Here is a 23200-nt window from a genome sequence, read left to right on the forward strand (position 1 = left end):
TATCCCAGCAGGTGTCTTAAATACCCCTCACACTAATTGAAGCATTGATTGGAAGTAGTTTCCTACAGTTGGTCGTTAAATGTCACAGCTATTGAGGTGAGCAGCTCGAGTATTGGTTTCCTAACAGAGAGTAAATCTCGCTATGGTCTGTTTGGAATCAGGGGAAATGATTAACCTGTGCTTGTCTTAGCCAAATAAGAAGCCATTTAAATTACTATCCAGTCAAGACAAAGCAGGAAATCATCCCCCCATGTCCAGCCGGAGATGGCGGTTTGCTTTCCTGCTCTCAGGGAATAGCGGTGAACATGAATCATCTCTGCCGAGCCGCGAGCTGTAATTCCTCTGTCACAGCTGCACCTCTTGTTTCCCCACTTGTTACCGAAACTCATTAGCAGATAATTGAAAGTAACGACACTGATTATGAGAAGCGTTTGAGCGGCATCCCAGGGGTCTTTGCAATTTACAAGCTGGCAATGACATGCGGACGATGCTATTGTCTACCGTGAACCCAAGAGGGAGTTGTGCTGTTTGCAGGCAGGAAAATGATAATAGTTTTGGGTTATGATTAATTATTAGGCCTATGTTGTGTTTCAGCATGTCTCAATATCACCAATGCCGACCTCCAAGATGAGCTTTGTGTTTTCTTTCTAGTTGAAGTGGATGGCAATAAAAACATACAGTACCATAGGCCTGTAGCCTAATCATCCCTAAGACATTCAATGGGGCCTATGTACATTTCCAGCATACATACTGTATAGTTATGATGGTTAAAGGAATAGTTCGACATTTTGAAAAATATTCTTATTCGCCTTCTTGCCGAGAGTGAGATCAGAAGATTGATATAGGCCTAACTCCCATATGTATGGTAAACATGAAGCTACAGCCAGCAGTCGGTTAGCTTAGCTTAGCAAAAGACTGGAAGACTTGTTTTTAGTCTTTACGCTAAACTAAGCTAAGCTAACTGGCAGCTAGCTGTAGCTTAAAATCCCTTACCAAAAATAAGTTTATTCAACTGTACTATTAGTATACTTCTTTTAGACTTAAAATAAGAGTATACTTTCAGTTTACTTTTTATATACTTATCAGAGATAAACTTAACAAAAGTATGCATAAGTATACTTGGCTCATACTCATCACAAGTATACAGAAAAGTGTAAGTATACTTGGCTTATACTGACAAATATACAGAAAAGTCCAAGTATACTTGGCTTTTACTGACAAGTATACAGAAAAGTCTAAGTATACTTGGCTTATACTGACAAGTATACAGAAAAGTCTAAGTATACTTGGCTTTTACTGACAAGTATACAGAAAAGTCTAAGTATACTTGGCTTATACTGACAAGTATACAGAAAAGTCTAAGTATACTTGGCTTTTACTGACAAGTATACAGAAAAGTCTAAGTATACTTGGCTTTTACTGACAAGTATACAGAAAAGTCAAAGTATACTTGGCTTATACTGACAAGTATACAGAAAAGTCTAAGTATACTTGGCTTTTACTGACAAGTATACAGAAAAGTCTAAGTATACTTGGCTTTTACTGACAAGTATATAGAAAAGTCTAAGTATACTTGGCTTTTACTGACAAGTATACAGAAAAGTGTAAGTATACTTGGCTTATACTGACAAGTATAGAGAAAAGTTATAGGCCTACAGTACTTGTACTTACTCTGTTGATTGAGATATACTTAAGAAAAGTACAATTAAGTATTCTTGCCTTAGGTCTACAGAAAGGTATACTTGGCTTGTAGTTGTGCTTACCTTTGATAGAGTAGCCTATTACAGTGTGTACTGGACAGAATGAGAGTGGTACCAATCTTCTTCTCATCAAACTCTCATCAAGACAGAAACTTTTCCCAAAATGTTGAACTATTAAAAGTGAGTCTATGAAGGTCTAATTTTCTCAAAGAAGAAATAGCTCATTAATGCTCTTACAGATGAAAGTTGAAGTCATAAGCAGTTCAGTAGCCTATAACTTGAGATAGACGTTGCTGTGTCAGGTCACTAATATTAGTACCCTTTCCTACTAAACTACATTTTAACATTTACCATGATCCCATAATGTCACTTTGTGTCCACATTGGCAGGTGTAGTCTATAGATAACCTTAGCTAGTTAGCTGTGAGTGGTTTTGATGTCAGTCTTCCAAACGGCAATAACTCTCCTGTGGAGTCACACATTCAACAATCATTTAGTGAGAAATCCATCCAAGAGGCAGGTAGATCATTTTAATTCTGCCTCAGTGGACTATAATGCAAATGCAGCCACAGGCAGTGCTTCTTTTGCTTTTTCTCAAGTGGAACATTTATTGACGTTTCTCTCTCTTTTATCTCTCTCTCTCTCTCTCTCTCTCTCTCTCTCTCTCTCGCTCTTTCTCTCTCTCTCTCTCTCGCTCTTTCTCTCTCGCTCTTTCTCTCTCTCTCTCTTTCTCTCTCTCTGAACCCTTGCATTAATACATGTATTATTTTGAGGATTTATTATCCGTATGTAAATAGCCTTCCTCTTTTTGCATTGACAGGCGAGGATTATAATATTTCACAAAGCTTTATAAATATATTTGCCTACTCGATGTTGTGAGATTATTATTGACAAAACACTCAATGCTATATATTTGAAGTTGTTTTGATTGTCAATTCAAACTTCTCTAACTGATACAAAAAAAAGACTTTCTCTCCTGTGATCAATCTTCTTTCTTCTCTAATGTTTTCCAAAGGAAACACAGGTCTAAAAGCTCCATTTCCCTTGTCGTCGTCGTTGTTTCACCTATGCATTTAAAGATTTTCCGGTGTGTAGATCACAGATTGGTGATACACAACAAGGTGGTGGGTTTGTCCTTGAGATTGGAGGTGAAGACCTGAAAGAATTGAAGCATGGGAGATGACAGATGTCGGTGGGTGGCACAGGCAGGTCTCACGGCAGCCGACGGTACAAATTCAGGGATAATTTCTACCCTGAGTGGGGATAGTATGAATACGAATGGAAATATTATGCTTCCTGGGGTCATGATTCCTTTGAAGCGACGGCAGTCTCCAAAAGGATTCTTCATTGAATGTGACTTCTGAATTCAAGCAGTAAAACATAGTTTGTTGCCATCTGAGCATATACGGTGACATTTGAATTAAGCACACCAGCCTCTTAAAATTACATTTACATCTCTATAATATTTGTAATAATGTCTCAATGCTCACATGAACACCTGCTATTCAGAAAATGTTGTTGGGTTGTGCTTATTTCAAGATCCCTTTAATTACGCTGCAGTATGACTCCATAGTGCTTCTAAAATCCATCTAAAAATGCTATTAAACCCACACAACCTGCCTTTTAGATTGTGATAGATTATGATATCTTGTATGTTAAATTTAGTATGTTTAATTACATTTTTGGCCCGAGGGTGGCACGAGAGGAAAGTTCATAGATGGTAATAGAAGATGCAAAGGAGGAGAGCATGAATGTAAGCGGTACATTTTCAATCTTCCTATCAGATTTAGGTTTTTCTTTACATATTTTGGCCGATGTGGGCATCAGGAGGTCAACCAAAACATTATGATTCATACTCTATGGACCATGAATTTCCACAACAAATTTGATCAAAATCTGTCCATCAAAGTGGCGCTAGAGGGAAGGTCAAAGGGTCATTAGATTCATTATGTATCTTGGGGAGAAAATTCCATGTGGCAATCCATTCAGTAGATGTTTTGGCACCCGATTAGACTGTTGTCAGGCTATTAAATAGACGTTATTGGTTGCTATAAGCACCATAGATGTGGGTCAATAGGGGCCTACTACAACCACTAGTAGGTTTTATCATCTATTGACATGGTAGATCACCAAAATAAGGTTTAAAAGAACATGACAGCGACCTCTAGTGACCATAGTAATTATGACAAGAGCAGAAGCGGAAGTCAGGCGCTGTAGTAAAGACATTGTGAAAATCCATAAGGGGTGGAGGTTGGGGTTGATGGATGGGACACAAGGTTTTCACCCAGGAGACCGGAGTTTGCATCCCATGTGAAACCAACAATGTGTAGTTGTCTTTGTGGTCAGAGTTATTTTAACCCAAAACACAATGTTTTTTTTTGCCTAAACCTAAAGAAGTTGTAGTTTTGTTGCCTAAAACAAAATAAGCCTTTTTGTTTGTGTTCAAAATGTGACGTTTCATTCAGTTTTACAACATGTTAGAACGTGTTGCTTTTAAGTTTCACTTTCACTTTCACTTTTACAACATAGTAGGCCCTTAATGACCCACATCTATGGCGCTTATAGCAATTGATAATGCCTATTAAATGGCCTGATAACAGTCAAATCGGGTGGTTTTGAGAGGTAATAGTAAAACATTTAAGTAAAGGGCCAGTCTGTGGCATTTATGGGGATCTATTGGCAGAAATGGAATATAATATTAATAAGTATGTTTTCCTTAGTGTATGATAACCTGAAAATAAGAATCATTGTGTTTTCGTCAGCTTAGAATGAGCCGTTTATATCTACATATGGAGCGGGTCCTCTTGTTTAAAGGGTGACTTTTGGTTGCATTTTGTAGGAAACAGTACATAACATGCACATACAGCACTGTATAGTGTTGCCTGCTGTACAGTACAGAGTGTACTGGATGCTTGCCTGTGCAGAGGTACCCAGTTGTACAGAGATATGGTAAACTGCAGCCAAACAGGTATCCTCCAGCTTAATGAGCAATCCGTGCTGGAGACAGAACACACGCTCTAACATAAAGGACAAAATGTTTCAGTATTATAAACCACGACGAAAACACACAATCAAAAACTTAGTAAGTGCTCGTACAGTAGCTCCACAGTGAGGAATATATATAGTTCTGGTTTCTAAAACAAGAATTTCAAATCTCTTCTATGGGAACATCTCAGTTGCTATAGCAATGGTGGCAGATGACCGCACACTGTCTGAGAGTTTATGTCTGGCACTGACAAAATTTAGTGGCATACCTCAGGCAACACACATACAGTACACACAAGTAGGTCTCGGATGGAATACAGGTTTGCAGCGAGCTAAAAAGTATAAACAAGGTTATTTTCTAATGACCCCACTGTTCTGAATATTTGGTGCACACTTTGTCCTTCCGTGACTCCTTCTCTAACACACAAACAGATTTGTCCCACTTGATATCCCTTCCGGCTCTGCCATTCTTCTCCTCTCTTTTCCTTTCTCTTTCCCAGCTCTCAAGCTGTGATCAGACACTATTTCGCATGATGCCTGAGTCTAGATCTGAGGGAGTGGGGAACATCCCCTCACAGTCATCCCATGCTGAGATCACCATCACTATGCAAGTTCCCGACTCTCAAATCTTCAGCTGCACTTCCAGCGTCATGCCTGCAGCTGTTTTGCAAAATACATCAGGGACAGAAGAATAGTTCATTGGTGCATCCGACGGTTTCAGAGTGATTCATCTGTAGGTGCAGAGGCAGGAAGCCGAGGTGACGCAGGAGGTTTAATACTGTACAGTATGTTCCCTGTGGTGTTAAAATGAGCAGAAAATAGCATTAGAAAAACGCAAAAATATCTCTGTTATTTGTTTACTATGCATTCAACCTCCAGAGGAATATGTTGCCTATACCTGTTTGCCCATTTGCACAGCTGAATTTCTATTGAAGCAAACCACATTTATGTAAAAAGCACACAGCAGCTGCGTCTTTTTATTGTTCACCAGCAAAAGAAAGAGCTTTGGAGAAGATATACAGTATTTCAAGTATTACCAGGCAGAATTTGGAGGATGTGAGCAGCATGCACAGCCAGATGTTTCAGCTGAAACACTCAAAAGCTACATAGATTTTTTAGGTTTAACTCGTTGCGTTAACATTTTCCTTAAAATGTTAAACACTTCTACCACGTGCTGCAAGAGCACCTGAATTATTTATTTTTCTTCAAGTTCACTTTGATTCATACACCCCGGCGAAGCTACGAGGAATTGACAGCCTCTTCTTTCTGCCAAACACTTCACGCTGAGATAACATCAAGTCAACAGTATGAGCGCGATCTTTTTTCGGGGAGGCTGGCACTTACTGGAAATGTTGTCATATTTGTCCCAGCGATACATCAGAGAGATCGTGGTTACATGAATCAGGACAGTGAATATTCTCCCCGTCAGTCACACTGTCACCTCGTGTTACCGACATCAGCCCTTGCTGAGAGAGCATGACTGAAGAGGATTTAACACTTGATCTCATGGAGACAGCTGCATCCAGAGAGATCACTTTCCGAGCCGTCCATGCTCCTGGACCACCTACTGAAGGCTTAACATCCAGATTCCTCCAGTCCTGGGAATCAATTTGGTTTAGCTGGCGGTCTTTTAAAAGCTGCAGCTAAGGAAAAATCCAGCATTGCTGAACTTTTACAGGGTCATTTCAGCCCAAAACATATTTTCCTACTTAACCCTATTGGTATCTAGCTATGCGGATAGTAACATAGCAATAAGCCTGTGAATTATCCTGAGAAATTGGACATTGTTTCTGGAAAGACAAGTTGCTGTTGAGTATGCTTTACCAAGGGATAAATGGGGGAAATGTGTTTTGGTGATTTGGGTGACTTCACCTTTAAAATACAAGTGTAGCCTCCATTAAATGCATCCACTTTTTGTCTCACTCTCTTCCATCTTTTAGGCTGAGCGTTGGAGCTAACACAATTAGGACTCTTGCACTGACACCAGGCAGCTGTAGCCCTTTAAGGGCAGAGAACAGGCTATCACAAAGGACAAGCTTCCACTCACTACATAAGCCCTGTGTGTCATGGTTGACCTTTCCTTTCTCCTGCATTGTCTGAACTGATTAGCTTTCCTCAGTTGCAGATACACCACAGCTTACCGCCACTGTCCTAACTCGGTCTGATAACAACTTGAGCAAACTTATCCGCGTCAGCCGAGTATGAAGGGGCGGTGGGCTGATAACTGTTTTCGTCCTCAGTGCCATATTCTAACCGTCCTTGAACTCATTTGCTCTTTGACGGCAGCAGATAACTCCTATCTACAGATGTGTTAATTGGACTTTCAGAGGGAAGTCAGCATATTAAAATAGTCTGGGGGACTCGCTGGCGAACCAGACCAAAGCCTCGGGAAATCGCATGTGATTCAAGCTGACCTTCGTCTAATGTGCAGTCCGGGGACCATACAAAGCTGTGCTGGATTAGCTTTGCCTACAGTGGCAGAAAAAAATACCACCACAGTATTTCTGACTACCCACAGAAACACCCTGGAGCCGTAAGATGTGGTGCATAAATTTATTTCAACATATATTAACATTTTATTTATTATTTTTTTTGTTTTGTTAAAGACACAGTACATACAGTATTTACATTAGATTCTACAACAACACTTGCTGGCAGAAAACAGTATGATCATTGGATCAGGATAAACTGGGTAAACGGAAGGCTACTCTCTAGAGCTTCAGTAATACTTGATATAATTTGACACCTCATCATTAAACCTGACAATTCCTGTCATAACAGTCGATGAGAAACAGTATTGCACTGCAGAGCAACAACTGATAGTAGTCTAATGATGCTATGGTGTTTAACAAAGCCACAGCTGCTCACAACAGAACACTGTGACACTTGTCAAGTTGGGGGCTACATGTAATCATAAGTTATGTGATGTTGTATCACGTCATCTTGCGTCATGTTATGATGCGTCATGCTATAATGCGTCATGTTATGATGCGCCATGTTATGATGCGCCATGTTATGATGGTTGATGTTATGATGAGTCATGTTATGATGGGTCATGTTATGATGGGTCATGTTATGTTGTGTGATGTTATGTTACGTGATGTTATGTTATGTTGCGTCATGTTATGTTGGGTCATGTTATGTTGGGTCATGTTATGTTGGGTCATGTTATGTTGGGTCATGTTATGATGGGTCATGTTATGATGGTTGATGTTATGATGAGTCATGTTATGATGGGTCATGTTATGATGGGTCATGTTATGTTGTGTGATGTTATGTTGTGTGATGTTATGTTATGTTGCGTCATGTTATGTTGGGTCATGTTATGTTGGGTCATGTTATGTTGGGTCATGTTATGTTGGGTTATGTTATGATGCGTCCTGTTATGATGGGTCATGTTATGATGGGTCATGTTATGTTGTGTTGCATCATGTTATGTTGGGTCATGTTATGTTGGGTCATGTTATGATGGGTCATGTTATGATGGGTCATGTTATGATGGGTCATGTTATGTTGTGTGATGTTATGTTATGTTGCGTCATGTTATGTTGGGTCATGTTATGTTGGGTCATGTTATGTTGGGTTATGTTATGATGCGTCCTGTTATGATGGGTCATGTTATGATGGGTCATGTTATGTTGTGTGATGTTATGTTACGTGATGTTATGTTATGTTGCATCATGTTATGTTGGGTCATGTTATGTTGGGTCATGTTATGTTGCGTCATGTCATGATGTGTCATGTCGTGATGTGTCATGTCGTGATGCGTCATTTCATGTTGCGTCATGTCATGTTGCGTCATGTCATGTTGCGTCATGTTATGTTGCGTCATGTCATGATGCTTCATGTTATGTTGAGTTATGTAGCATTGTGTTATGTAGCATTGTCTGATGTTGCGTTGCGTGATTTTATGTAGCGTCATGTTATGTTGCGTCATGTCATGCTGCGTCATGTCATGTCATGTCATGTGGCATCATGTCATGTAGCGCCATGTCATGTAGCGTCATGTCATGTTGCACCATGTTATGTAGCGGCATATTATGTAGCGGCATGTTATGTTGCGTCACATTATGTTGTGTCACGTTATGTTGACTGACATGACATGATGACTCATCATGTCACGGTGCTTTACGTAAAGTTGCGTTACATAACATTTTGAAGTATGTCATGCCATGTTACGTTACGTTACATTATGTTGCATTAAGTTAAATTTCGCAATCCATCAAATCCCTGTCCTTTTCTACTATGTAGATCCTTCATTATCACACAAACAGAATAGCGAGATGTAGTGCAGGGCTAATTCACATTCCACTACAATCTACTGATGGATAACCCTTTGACAGATCCTATGAGGCAGCCAGCATCTCAGCATACAATACTTTGACAAGTCTTCAGACTCAATCAGGTCACCTTTGCAGAATCAAGAGTAAGGATGGAAAGAGACGAGGGAAATGATAGGGACCATCAAGAGCTTTGATTATGCCTGATGAGACTGAATAAAGACTTTGGTCTGTGATCCGGCTCATTAAATACAGGAAAGTGTATATCTGCGGAAATATGTCATCCAGTATAATAAGCTAAGCAACTGTCATGAGGAGCTGTGGGTGACTGGGAGGGGAGGTTGGTGACCAGTTGTTTCATTTGGGCTCAATTAGACTTGATTTTCAAGACGAGGACAGAAGGCGAACCAGAGGAGCACTGTCACTATAGCGACGGAGCTGATGGGCTGTCATGGGAGGTGTGGGGAAATAAGGAAAGTGAAGACAAACACACGTTCACACACAAAACACGGACATTGACACGCACACACCTGACTGACATAGCGGTAACGCAATTCAAGCAAGAAAAATAATGGTAATGAGCACGCTTTGAAGCATTCACACTGAACACATTCTGCTTTTTAGATGCTTTCATAATTAGCAGCATCTCTTTGGAAGCTGAAGCTGAAGCTGCAGCGGAGCGCTGGTCGGGGTCAATCATCAGCTCGCAGAACATCAATAGCTGACACAGAGGTCATCCCTCCAGACAATAAACACCTGGGCTCTGCTATTCAAGGGATGTATTTGGATGAATTCCCAAAGAGAGAGAGGCAGGAAGATTAAATTAAAGGTGAACATAAGCCGTGCGACAACATATTCTGAACAGTCGGGATTGTGTGTTAACGTTACATCTTGATAATCAAATATTGGAACACCTTTTGTGATGCTGGGAAATTAATTTGCGTAGGTGTCAACCTGCAACGCAGCCCCTTGGTAGCTTTTACTGATTGAATGAAGACAGAATGGGATGTACTCATTGACAACCGGGAATCACGGTGATTTTACACAGGAAATGGATGTTGCTCATAATGAGGTTATGGTGACAGGAAGATGCAGAAATGAGTGGCGTCTATTCACCAATTTGTGTGTCACACCTGGGACAAGAAAACTTGGTTCAGTTCAGATTAAACCCCAAAACAATAAAAGAAAAAAACAGCTGCTGCTACCATGTTATACATTGTGATAGGCTCTTGATCATATTTCTATATATTTAATGTGTTGTGATATACTGTACATTCTGTCATGTTTTGTTGCTACATACAGTGCATTGCCCGACAGTAACTGTAAAACCCTGTCGTAAAAAATGAGTACCGCTACATAGTTGAACTACCTGATAATATGGTGCGCTCCTAGAAATATCAAACTATTTACAATATAGAGTCATAGATTTCAATAAGAGTTCTCCTCCTTTACAAAAAATCTTGTGCTTTAGCATTTGAAACACACACACATACACATCCAAACACACACAGCAGGTAGAAAAGAAACAATAAAAAGACATTTTCTTCTCCTCTTCTTAGTTCGCCACCCTTTTTCACTCAGAAAATCCCTGAACTCTATTTTGTTACATTGGAATTGAATCTCATTGAGAGCAGTTCAAAAGTGGCAGATGTGTGTTTCAGCCAGTCAATGGATTTCCATTAATAATAAAACAGTAAGTGACCCACTGAAGTGTCCTGAGGTGATGCCTATCTCTGAGAAACTGTCTCTAAGTCTAGACACCTACATGAAAACACATCTCATACAAACTGCTACATGAAGGTTATCTTTTTTTCTATTTTTATAACACTTTCTCTTGAAAAAGAAACATTTTATGCACTGGAAGTTGGCAGGAAGTCGGAGAAATGGCAGTCGGATGAAGTTGCGTAGATCGCCCTCAGATCATCGGCCTTGGACTGAACGGCATCACCGGATCAGATGAAGTTTTGGCCTCACCGGAGCTTATACTCTGAGATAAATAAACACTAGTAAAGAGACGTGACATGAACACAAGTAAAGAGACATGGAGTGATGAGTGAGAAAAGACAATCATTTTTTGTTATGAGTATCTAGAATCATTAGCACCACCACAGTGTATGGACAGAAAACACAAATGTCTGGATGGCAGAATGAGCAACATCACCGGACTCAGCTTGGGAAGCAGTCTTTGGTCACAAATCAAAACCTAAACGGCACGTGCCAGAGGTAAGCTGTCCAAGTGTGCGCCGCTGATTGATGATGTCCATTTCCACAGCCGGGGATGTGATCCTGAGCTTCTCTTTCATGGTTAAAGTAGGCTACTTCTCCTCTTTCACTGGAGTCTCTGCGGTAGTCATTAACACCTCCTCACAGCTTGGTATTACTGTGAAAAGCCATCTAGTCTCCACTGATAACGTTAGCGTGGGTCAGACACAGATTTCGATGGCAGTTGCCATCACCATCTGGCTTTTGTTCTTGTCTCGGCCTGGAGACTGGTGCTGTCCAGGCTCCTCTCTGGGAGAAAGTGGGTCGGAGAGGACGCTGCGTTTGAGCGGCGCCGGGCGCAGGCAGGATGTTCCTGGAGGGGTGGAGGGCTCGGGGTGTCTGTGGGAGGAACGTGATGAAGTGGAGGACGAGGAGGGAGTGCAGCTGCCGGTGCACACTCCCGAGCTCGACCTCTCGCCTCTCTTGGCTCGGCAAGACGCTCTGCGCCTGAGTTCGCTGACCAGCTCGTACTTGACAAAGCAGAAGACGTCCTTGACTCCGCAGCGCTTTTCCGGCTCAGGAGCGAGCAGCCGCTGAAACATGCGCAAGGCATCGTCGGTGAAGCGGCGCCACTGAGATGGGTAGGTCCCCACAGGACACCCAGCTTTCTGCCAGCGGCGAAACTCCTCATAGAAGGCGTCGGCCGGCAGCGCTGCCTCCCAGGGGAAGTTGCCTGTCAGCATACAGAAGACCAGAACGCCAAACGCCCACACATCCAGACTGGTGGTGACAAGGAAACCCTCAGCACGGCTAGCGCGGCACACTTCCGGCGCTGTATAGGGGATGGTGCCGCTCACCCGTTTCACACGGCATCCCACGCGTCGGGTCATACCAAAGTCAGCCAGTTTGATGCGCCGGCATTCGCGGTCAAATAGGAGCACGTTTTCAGGTTTGACGTCCCGGTGCACAAGGTTTTTACTGTGCATAAAGTCCAGGGCCAAGCCCAGCTGTTGCATGCAGCGTTTGACCATTTCCTCTGGCAGACCCACCTGAGGAGAAGAGAGAGTGGTGGGAAGGAAAGCAGAAAAATAGAGAAGATTCGGATTAGTGCATTCTAATAGATACAGTACATTGTGTAGGAGGTGAGACTATGAGAGATGATACCAGAAAAGAGCTTCGTGGTGAGTAGGTTACAGTACATTTAAAAAAGAGTAGGTGATGGTTATATTGAGCGCTGGGATGAAAGAACAGGGTGAAAAGTAATACTCTCCAAAAAGGAAAAACAAAAAGAGTCTAAGTTTTGAGTTCCGCCGCAACCATTTTTTAATGAGTCTTTACAAGAACCTTGAAGTCGAGCACTCCCCAGCACATCAACTGGAATAGCACTAAGGCAAAGTGAGAGCTCTGAGCGGAGACCGGCACGGAGACAAGGCTCCAATCCCAGGAGGGCTTGTTAAAACCGCCGTGTCTGAACAGGGCGGCTGATTGGAGCAGCGCTGGCTGAGCGAGGACGGTGATTGGTGGAAGGGAAGGGTGATTGCTTTACCTGTGGGGGGATGATGTCGAAAAGGTCCCCGGCGGGAGCATATTCTTGTCCAAACACATAGCTGTCCTCCGTCTCAAAGAGCACGTCCAGGACTTTGATGATGAAAGGGCTGCAGCTAAGCGAGCCGGTTAGACTGTACTCCCGCAGGAAACTCTTGAGCTTCGTCTTGTTCTTGGTAACGAACTTGAGCGCCATTTTGGTGCCTTAAAAAAATCAGATACAAACATGTAAGTACTGCGAACATTTAACATCTAATTTGGAACCTGACACTCTAAGGGAGTGGTTTCCAACCACCCAACCTTGTCTTTGTAACAGCTGCTACATTCATTCATATAAACATGTACAGTGAATGAATCTCATCTCCATTACACACATACAACCAGCTGTTCGTGATCACAGCTGCAGAAATACAGAGGCTCTTCAGTGGCGCACGGCACTTAAAATCTCCGCTGCCCTCTCAGCCTCCCTCTGCACTACTTCACAATTAGACCGCTTTCAGACTGAGCCGACTCGCTAACCTTGATTTTCTTACAACCAAAGATTAAACAGTAGAACTAAAAAAAAATCTTTAACAAACGCTTTTAGTGCCGAATTTAATGTCTCAGCAGCACTGTGCCTTGAGACTCTATACCATGCTGATCTGCCTTAGCGGGTTATCCGAGACATGCTGGCACAATGTGAACAATCTGCTTCCTAAAATGTCTTTTTGTATTTATGTTTTATTAGACGGTAAACGGGGCTGCACGGTGGTGCAGTGGTTAGCACTGGCGCCTCACAGCTAGAGGGTTGCAGGTTCGAATCCGGCTTGGGACCCTTCTGTGTGGAGTTTGCATGTTCTCCCCGTGTTAGCGTGGGTTTTCTCCGGGTACTCCGGTTTCCTCCCACAGTCCAAAGACATGCAGGTTAGGTTAAATTGTGGACTCTAAATTGCCCGTAGGTGTGAGTGTGAGCGTGAATGGTTGTCTGTCTCTATGTGTCAGCCCTGCGATGGACTGGCGACCTGTCCAGGGTGTACCCTGCCTTCGCCCAATGTCGGCTGGGATCGACTCCAGCCCCCCCGCGACCCCTAACGGGATAAGCGGTTGCAGATGGATGGATGGATAGACGGTAAACGGTCAAGACACACTGGTAACCGACTCACCCTGTGTCCGGTGTGCCACCAGATCCACCTTGCCGTACGTGCCCTTCCCCAGCTCACGGATGTGCTCATACTGTTTGGCTACATCTGCTGCTGACAGGGAGGTGATGGCCAAGGCCTGCATGTCCTCCACGGGCACTGCTCCGCAGTAGCCCATCTTGGACGTAGGGGAGCCCCCGCCGCTGCCCACCCGTCCCGGCCCAGATGGAGAAAGAGACAGGCTCGCCTTGACGCTGTGTGGCAGACTAAATGAAGAGGGAACAAAAAACACTGCTTTGAGTCTCCTGCTATGATGGCAGGTGATATAAATGTGTTAAAGACAGAATGCTCTTCAGTATCTTTATATGTATTGGCACGTCCATATATCCCTGTCTGTACATCGAGTCCCACAGGGTGGTTAAATCAGACCTTCATTTCCATGCAATCAATTCAGGGAAAGGAATCAACAGGGGAAGTGCTTTCAGTAAATGTATTGGACTTCCTGCTGTCCCTCTAGATCACTCTGGCCCAGCTTTCAGATATGGCTGGTCTCAGACAGCACTTACTGGCAGACAGCTATAGGAAAATCAATATGTACCAGGTAGAAGGACAAACAAATGGAAACAAATGGAGAGAGCCGACGGCTCCGAGATATATATACGGGCTGGCGAGGCGTGCCGTAGATCATCTGTGACCGCTCTGATGTATTCATACATATACGACAGCAGAAACAATCAGCGGTGCTGTGAGGGGAACACAGTCTTGCTTGGAAAACACATTTAGTTTGCACAGCGGTTGCTCTACAACAATATGTATTTCTGTCAAATTGCTGAAGCTGAAAAAAAAAAGAAAATACTGCAACAGAAAAGTTATTGCTGATTTTCCGAAAGTTTGAAATAGGTCAAAGTGATCCTAGGAGGGAAATACAGCTGCTTTAATGCAGATGGAGTCAGACACACAACTGACAACAAATTAAAAATCAGAGATGAGTGACTGCGCAGGTGAGCTTCGGTTACGGTGATTGAGCAAACGATAAAACTATTAAACAAACTGAACAAAATGGACCTTTTGAGGAAATGAAGTGGATCACGCTAATGATCTTACCCATCGTCAATCTTCAACCCCCCTCCCTATACACACACAAACACACACAATCAAATGTAATCATCCAATCATGCAAAGCACGCACACACGTACGCACACTAATAGGCATCAAATCAGCACAAACAATTTTGCTGATGGCCTTTTTCATCCATCATTCAAAGGCAACTGCTTCGCTCTTTGTTCTCGTCTCCCTGCAGCATCACAAATGTGTCTGCGTCGACTGACAGGTGCATGTTGCGTAGGGAGAAAAAGATGAATTAATGAACAATGTACAGTGGATGAAAACACGGCACAGGAGGAGTTGTTCTGGAGGTGTTGAGGTTCCTCAGCTATCTTGTGGGAAGAGAGTGATAAATATAGCTATTAGACAGCGAAACTAAAATAGGATGCAGCCCCGTGTTCTTGGCTCATCACTCTTTGTCGAAGGAGGAAACGCTGCAAATAGAAAGTGCCCCAACACTTGCTTCTTGATTTTATCATAAGATGCTTATATAAGAGACTATGAATATTGTAGCCTACTCATTCTTGAGCATGCCCACAGTTTAGCCTTCAGCGAGTCAACACAAAAGTTTATCCAGATCAGTCCGTGGTCCAGGCGATTAAACATTTAAACAGGACAGACAGACGCGCATTATCTCCCACCCACCCTGCGTGGCCCCTGTAGCCTTTAACAGCGGGAACGAAGCAGGGCGAAGGGAGCGCTTGTTTATTGGCGCTTCTTCCAGTCAGCTTCACGGGCAGAATGTGCAGCATGGATCTTAATCACATTACTCAGCTCCCACAAAGACAAAAGCAACCCCCCCCCCCATGCTTTGCACTCATTTCCTTTGCAGAACTGGATTAAGAGTCCTGAAATGTGATGAGTATAGTTGGGAGACGGTGGCTGCAGTGATGCTGTAAATGTGAACCAGAAACTGCAGCGTAGCGCCCCGGAGGTGTGGGGATGAAGTTATGTGAAGATGATTGTGTGTGTGTGTGTGTGTGTGAGGGGAGGGGGGGGCACGGAGGTTTGGTGTATCAGTCACACAGTGACACTCTATCAAAGGCCCTTTGTGTTCCCACCTCTGAGAGGGAGCAGCTGTGAGCCTCCGCACAACTCAGCATTCGGGCTCAACCACAGCCACACGCCCCACCGATCTCCCATACTGCCCTCTGCTCCTCCTCTCCCATCCTCTCAGGCGGCGAGAGACGAGGTAACAGCAACACGCGCCGCATGCAGATGACTATTTGGCTCGAGGCTCTTTTTAATGTCTGTGGGTTTTTGAGCCGGTCCCACTCATTGTCAATCATCTGTAAGCAAACAGATCCCCGGACTGCTCACTTATTCGTTGTTTTTGTCTTCGACGTGAGACCTTGTAACTTCAATATTTGTGATTTTCCTGTTTTAATTGTGATGAAAACCTGTTTAAAAATCTCAATAAATAAACTCAAAAATGCACACTTACACAAGGACAGCCTGAAAACAAGACCGTTTTTTTCTGAATTCCTAAAAAGTGGAGATGCAAGGTTTTCGCTCAGCAGCGACAATCTGTTTTCCAGCCACTAATTTCCCCTCAAATACAGATTGGCAAACTCGCTCCATTTAGCAATTACTCAAATTGAGCTGAGTGCATTCGCAGTATAACCCTCTTAAAAAAACAAAACAGGTTGTTCCGGAAAAACATCCAGTTTCACGTCCTAATAACCACGGCGCCGGTCTGGAAACCTGTTGTGGCTGACTCCAAGTGTCACACATGAGATTAAACTGCAGCAGCGGTTGACCTTTTGTTCTATAAACACCTAGCTGGAGATGAGAGCAGAGATTTATCCTGTGATGCAGCTGACAGCCGTCTCTCTTGTCACAGACTGTCACTTAACAGCCTCAGGCTGTGACATGGACCTTGTCGAGTGTGTTTCTAGCCTCTGAACTCTGAGGGTTACACTTGTGGGTTGAGGTCTCACTGTGGACTCCAGGTGGCACAAACTGTTCTCAGAGATGAGCTTTATTTTTAGCCACGCTTACACTAGCATGGCTCTCTAGGGATGACAATGTTGCTATGCCGTTCTCTCCACCACTTTGGTCCAGACTAAAATATCTCAACAACTACTGGATGAAAATATTTGGCTATTGCAAACTATTGCCGACATTCATGATCTGCAGAGGATGAATCCTACTGACTTTGGTGAGTCCAACTTTTGCTCCAGCACCAAAACAATAAGAAAGACACACATCCTGTGTCTGATAGGATGGGTGCTGGATCAAAGAAATATCTAGCAGAATTACAGATAGATCCTGTGCTGTAACGTTTTGAGCACCAGGCTCTTCTTCAGACTTTGAGCCTGATGCTCGAAATGTTACAGCAATAAAATCCTTCAAACGGGAGCCACTTGGTGTACGGATCTATCTGTTTTAATGCTATGAAATATGGTGCACACATTCCCCATGTTTTCAGGATAACTGATCCCTTAACCTTTCATCCAGCACGAAAACTCTAATTTGTCCAGTACTTTGGTTTCTGACAAAAAAACAATGTCATACACAGCTTCAGCTGTACCTTGTGGTCGTGTCCAGATGGTAACCCGCAAATTGCGAAAACTTGCAAACACGTGGAAAAACTCTCACGAGAATTTCAAGGTCAATGCCTAACCTTAACCATTTGAGGTCAATGCCTAACCTTAGACTTACACTGTAGACATTTAGCTTGTTTGCATATTTAAGTACGTTCAATGCTGCCTTCAATAACATGGCTAGTATTTGTTCTCCAGAGACTAACTGTAGTAACTTTAACAATTCATTAACACAGGAAACAGAGCCTGCAGATGGACAAATATCTGTGGTATTGTCACGTGACTCTCATCACGGAGAATAATTGTGATTTCAGTGAGTTCTCCCAGTGTAAACTATGTGAGTGATACAGTTGCAATGAACTGTGACATGACATTGATTAGCACATAAAGACTTCACAGAGGTGAGGTTCAAACATGAATACAGATTCACGAGCTAATTGTGTAGTCGTGGAAAAAAGGTGACAATTTGGACGATAGAGTTGATGTTGTCTCTTCATCTTTAACAACTTTAGTCTTCCTCCCTCCTCTCCTCTTTGTCTCTTGTCTGTTCCAGAAAGTGTAAACAAGGGGCTAATGAAAGAAAGAAATAGATTGCAGAGGCTGCCTCACGTAGCCACCTCTCTCCGTTACTAATGGATTAGTTGCTTTGCTCTCGGCAGAAGAGTCATTATGGCTGAAGACTGATCTCCTGTGTCCAATTTACTGTCAAAATGCCCAACGTGCCTCGCCTCTGGGTCAAAGTGAAAACTGTGAGTGAAATACGATGTGATGTGTGGTTTCTCTCACTGACTGAGAGAAAACAACTGCATGCGTAGACTAGACACACACAGATGTAATTTCTGTCTATCCCTCTCCTTGTTGTCTCGGTGTTGTACGAAATAAAAACACACCACTGTGATCCGAAACAATCTGTCATTCGATCAAAAACCAAATGGGCTCCCTCCCTCGTGACAGAACACTCTGTTGCTTACTCAGGTGTAAAAAAACTGAGTCACCCTCCTTACACAGAACATCAGGGCCGGTGAGTCGGTGGGTTTATTGCCTACGTCTAACACACGGCTGAAGAAACCTCCCGCTGCGCTGTGATAGGTGGACCAGCGGCCTGGGCCACGGGCACTCACTTTGACAAATCACGTGCTCTGAGCTTTGCCCGGCTGTCCATATGGAGGATCCCTGCTGGGGACTGAGTGCTGTGTAACCCGTCCCTGACTTGTCTCAGCTCTACTGTCCTTCCCATCATCCCCCTCTCTCTCTCTCTACTGTATGCCATCCCATGGAGCTGGCAGAAATGCTAGTGGCCATTGGCTTACTGCTGGGATGACCTAAACCCCAGGAAGGGTTAATCCAAGGTTAAAGGGATCCAAACAATGACCGCGAGTGGAAATCAGCGTGAAGGACACTGTGCGAAGACCACAGATGACCAACGAAGTAAAAGAAATGGTTATGTCTAGAAACTAACCCTGTTCAAAATCTTAAACCTGTCAATTTGGTGAGACCAGGTAGTAGTGAGTACAGATTCACCTGTTAATGCACAGTCTAAAGAAGGGGAGGTTATATAAAAGGCTGGGTGTGTACGGTTCATAAGTTTATTCATAATGATTCTGACAATTTGTTTATACGACGTATGGTTTAAATCCTATGACTTATTTATACATGTTATCAATCCTAATTTAATGTTCCTCAATAGATCATGGTATTGTTCTGGAGCTGTGTGATATAAGCCACTTACCTGTGAGATAAAGTCAAACCCAGTAAATAATGCAGTCTAATCTTAGAAGACAGTGGTTGTATAATTTGTTAACTGGTACTGACTTGTATTTGTTATAAATAGGATCTGGATGGAGAATGTGAAAGTATCCTCAGGAAGTTGATGCATTAATAATGTAAGATAACTTGTGTATTTCTTGTTCTATTTCTAATTGTGGTAAACATGGCAATATATATTGATTTCATTCATTTATTGTACAGAACAATCATCAACATCATTCATACATCATCGTTCATCATTCATCATACACCCGTCATCCATCCTCCACCCATTATCCTCACGCAATAAATTGTTAAATGGCTATTAGATCCTGGTGTTTTAATGTGCATACAAGTTCTATGGTCCAGTCTAACTAATACTCCCAAACAAGGCAATAATAATCGAATTTGTGTAGATTATAAAGTCTTTTTTTCAAACACGCAAACTTGCAAAAACTCTCGCGAGACTCGCTGCCCGATGACCCATCCTAGCCTTAACCATTCAAGGTCAACGCCTAACCTTATCCATCAATTTGCATGTTACCTTCTAGACACGACTGGAAAAAAAATTGGGCACAACGATAAAAAAAAGAAAAAATCCCACTGGAAAAAATAAATCAATATTGTAGTTTGGGATTAAGGCTTTGGGATTAGAAACTGTAGAACATCTGATTTTAAATGCCATCATAATGGCATCAACACCCTCATCGTAATCATGTCCTGCAAAGCAATCGTTTCACAGGGAAACATCACTGCATTAAGCTACCCAGGGAACATACTGTACCTAACCCCCACTCTCTCACCATCCAGTAGCCTCAAGTTCCAATAGGGAGGCTTCATGTGACAAGAGAGGGAGAGGGAGAGGGAGAGGGAGAGAGAGAGAGAGAGAGAGAGAGAGAGAGAGAGAGAGAGAGAGCTGGATTGGGGAAATCCAGCGAGACTGAATTGAAGCATCCCTCCCTTTGTACCACACGCTGTAGACTGCGTCCCTTTGATGTCAAATACATGGGGAAATGTGACTCTATTATGAGCTCAGAAAATGGGGTCTAAAAGGGGGCGTGGTTGAATGATGTAAGAGCATCGCTAAGGAGGACATTGCTCCTTATTTTCTCAGACCATTTCGCCCTCCACTTCAAGGCAAACTACCAGCATAAGGTGATTTGCGATGGCGCTCATATACAGTAGCCTCTAACCACAATCAATGCACTGATGGTGATTGCTGAGGCTGCAATTAACCTCTCTCTCTCTCTCTCTCTCTCTCTCTCTCTCTCTCTCTGTCTCTTTCTTATATTCATGCTTTAATTGCACGACTGGATATTAGTCATAGCTGCAAAAGCAAGTGTAGGACACAATGTAAAATACAAGACAATTAAAGACAACAACATAATAGATCAAACATTGATTCATAAAGAATGTAAAAAATACAGTAATCATGAATGCAAACTATTCATGGCATGTACTCATAGTCTATGAATGAACACACCCACACACACATACATGTACACAGTATGTACGCTGATTGACGGGGGGTATCATTACGCAGCTGTTTTCTCACTAACATAATGCCGGCTTGCTATAGGATGTAATGCATGTGATGTGTTTCTTTATTTCCAACCAGCAGGGGCACAGACTTTTGAACAAGAAAATGTCCTCTATATGTCCTAATTGACATTTTTTAGCATCATGTCTGTTCTGTGAGCAGACATGTTTTCCCGTAGCAGCTGATCTGAGTCTGATTTTCTTTCATTAAACTGATTAAAATGTTGATGAGATGATGTTTTAACACCATTTCTCCAGTTTTCATTGTAAAACGGTGTATTATATGTGCATTTCTTTGAGTTTTGTGGCTAATGTGAGGGGGGTCGATGGGTTTAGCTGGTGTGTGGGAGCCAACTGTCTGGGATCTGCTGTTTTCACATATCAAGCCATAACATTGCAGTCTTGTTGTTTGTTGGCTGTAATGGCAGATGCCCTCCTGGCTCTGCAGGTCATGTTTGAGATGTTTTTATGGACCCCCAGGATGTTTTTGATTAATTTAAGGAGAATAATTTGAAGGAAGATTTGGTATTTTTTGTGGCTTTCTTTGTGACTCCACTTTCATTTAAAATCCCAGGCTTATATGCATGTGTCTGCTCTTTAAAGGTGTGTTTGTTTTTGGATTACTAGTGTCAAAAGTGCATCTATCATTGTCATGTATATTAAATGTGATGATTAATTCAGCTGGAACTCAAAGCTCAGTATAATTGCTGACTGTTTCTGCCCGTATAAAGTTTTACCTGCTCCAGGAAGAGCAACTTTGACCCTGAATTTTTACTTTATTTTTGGCATGAACTCCTCCTTTAAAGGTCCCAGCCACATCAGTGCTGCTGCTTCTCTTGATCTTGTGTGACACAAAAGCAAAATCCGTGTGTATTAGCTGCTGTTGCCTTTCATTTAGAGTCCATTACCAGCCTCCCTCCAGGCTGTGCTTCTACAGTCAGGGTCTGCTCTATCGAGTCAGCTGCTCATTTAAATGCATTAGACGGCATTAACGGAGAGATCACCTGTCTGCCCTGGACAAAGTATAAAAGGGCCATTAAAAAGTGGATTCCCCCGGATGCCCTCACATCCATCTAGCCACAGACGCACAAAAGCAGAGTGGGAAACAAATAGGTGTTCAGCCAGTAATGTGGGTAAAAATACAAATTAAGTCGCAACCATTAACTGGAGTTAATCCTACTAAAGCTGGCTAAAACTGCTGACACTTATGCTTCATCAGTAGGCGAGTTTATTATATGAATATTGTCCATGAGAGGGAGTCAAAGGTCAAAGTGACGCACAATTACGCATGAAAACAATTCAAATCCAAGCTCTTTAAATAAAGAAAAAAAATGCACACACAAAAATAAATAATAATATAAAAAAAACATGCAATAATTCACATTTTCCAAACCTTATTTTTGGCTCTCGATTCAGGGCACCCTGAATCAGTAGGCGAATTTATTATATGAATATTGTCCATGAGAGGGAGTCAAAGATCAGACGACACCAAAGTTACGCACAATTACGCATGAAAACAATTCATATCCAAGCTCTTCAAATAAAGAAAAAAAATGCACAAAAATAAATAAATAATAATAATGTAAAAAAAACAGGCAATAAAACACATTTTCCAATTCTTATTTTTGGCTCTCGGTTCAGGGCACCCTGAACCAGTAGGCGAATTTATTATGTGAATATTGTCCATGAGAGGGAGTCAAAGGTCAAAGTTACGCACAATTACGCATGAAAACAATCCAAATCCAAGCTCTTCAAATAAAGAAAAAAATGCACACAAAAAATAAATAATAATATTAAAAAAACAGGCAATAATGCACATTTTCCAACCCTTATTTTTGGTTCAGGGTGCATAGGTGACTCACCTGCTGGCGACCTGTCTCTCTCCTCCATGGTCCTGCATCCTGCAGGAAACCGATGGATGGATCTCCTCCTTTCAAAGTTATCGATCAAGTCTAGGTGCTTAAAAAAAAAACTGCAGGTCCATTTTTTTTTTAAAAACTCAAAAACCTTTGCAGTTTCACAGCTGATAAAAGCTCCGATGAGATCTCAGCCTGCTGCTGCTGATGCACAAGAGAGGATCCCCTATAGCTGAGCTGTCCTGCTTCTTTGGAGATGCTTCCTTCCAGTTTGTGACTTTTCTTTCGGAGGCGGATTAAAGCATCATCTGATCGCTGGAGGCTGAGATGGATGAGGAGGACACAGGCTGGGATCCCTCCTCTGTGCGCCCACCATCACCATCTCAACCTGCCAAGCAGGAGCAGGAGGAGGAGGAGGAAGAGGAGGAGGGTGCGTGTTTATCTTTCGCTCCTCCAGTGGTCTGCATGACCCAGTTCAGCACCACACACACCCAGACCCATTCACTCGCATCCACGCATCAGCAAAAAACCTCTGCTCTCTGCAGCATGCATGGACCAATCTACATGTTCCCACTCTCT

The 23200-nt window shown here is 42.7% G+C and overlaps 1 protein-coding gene across 1 annotated transcript; it reads right to left on the minus strand.

The window, feature by feature from the left end:
* Positions 1-10515: 10515 nt before the first annotated feature.
* Positions 10516-23103, minus strand: sbk1 (SH3 domain binding kinase 1). Its single transcript, XM_074620171.1, has 4 exons — positions 22628-23103; positions 13854-14095; positions 12713-12915; positions 10516-12215 (listed from the first exon to the last, which is right to left on the minus strand). Exons 1-4 carry the CDS (start codon positions 22663-22665, stop codon positions 11388-11390), a joined length of 1311 nt encoding a protein of 436 aa, XP_074476272.1. The 5' UTR covers positions 22666-23103; the 3' UTR covers positions 10516-11387.
* Between the last annotated feature and the right edge of the window lie 97 nt (positions 23104-23200).

The sequence above is a fragment of the Sebastes fasciatus genome, chromosome 20 (genome assembly GCF_043250625.1).
Source record: "Sebastes fasciatus isolate fSebFas1 chromosome 20, fSebFas1.pri, whole genome shotgun sequence".
Lineage (NCBI taxonomy): Eukaryota > Metazoa > Chordata > Actinopteri > Perciformes > Sebastidae > Sebastes > Sebastes fasciatus.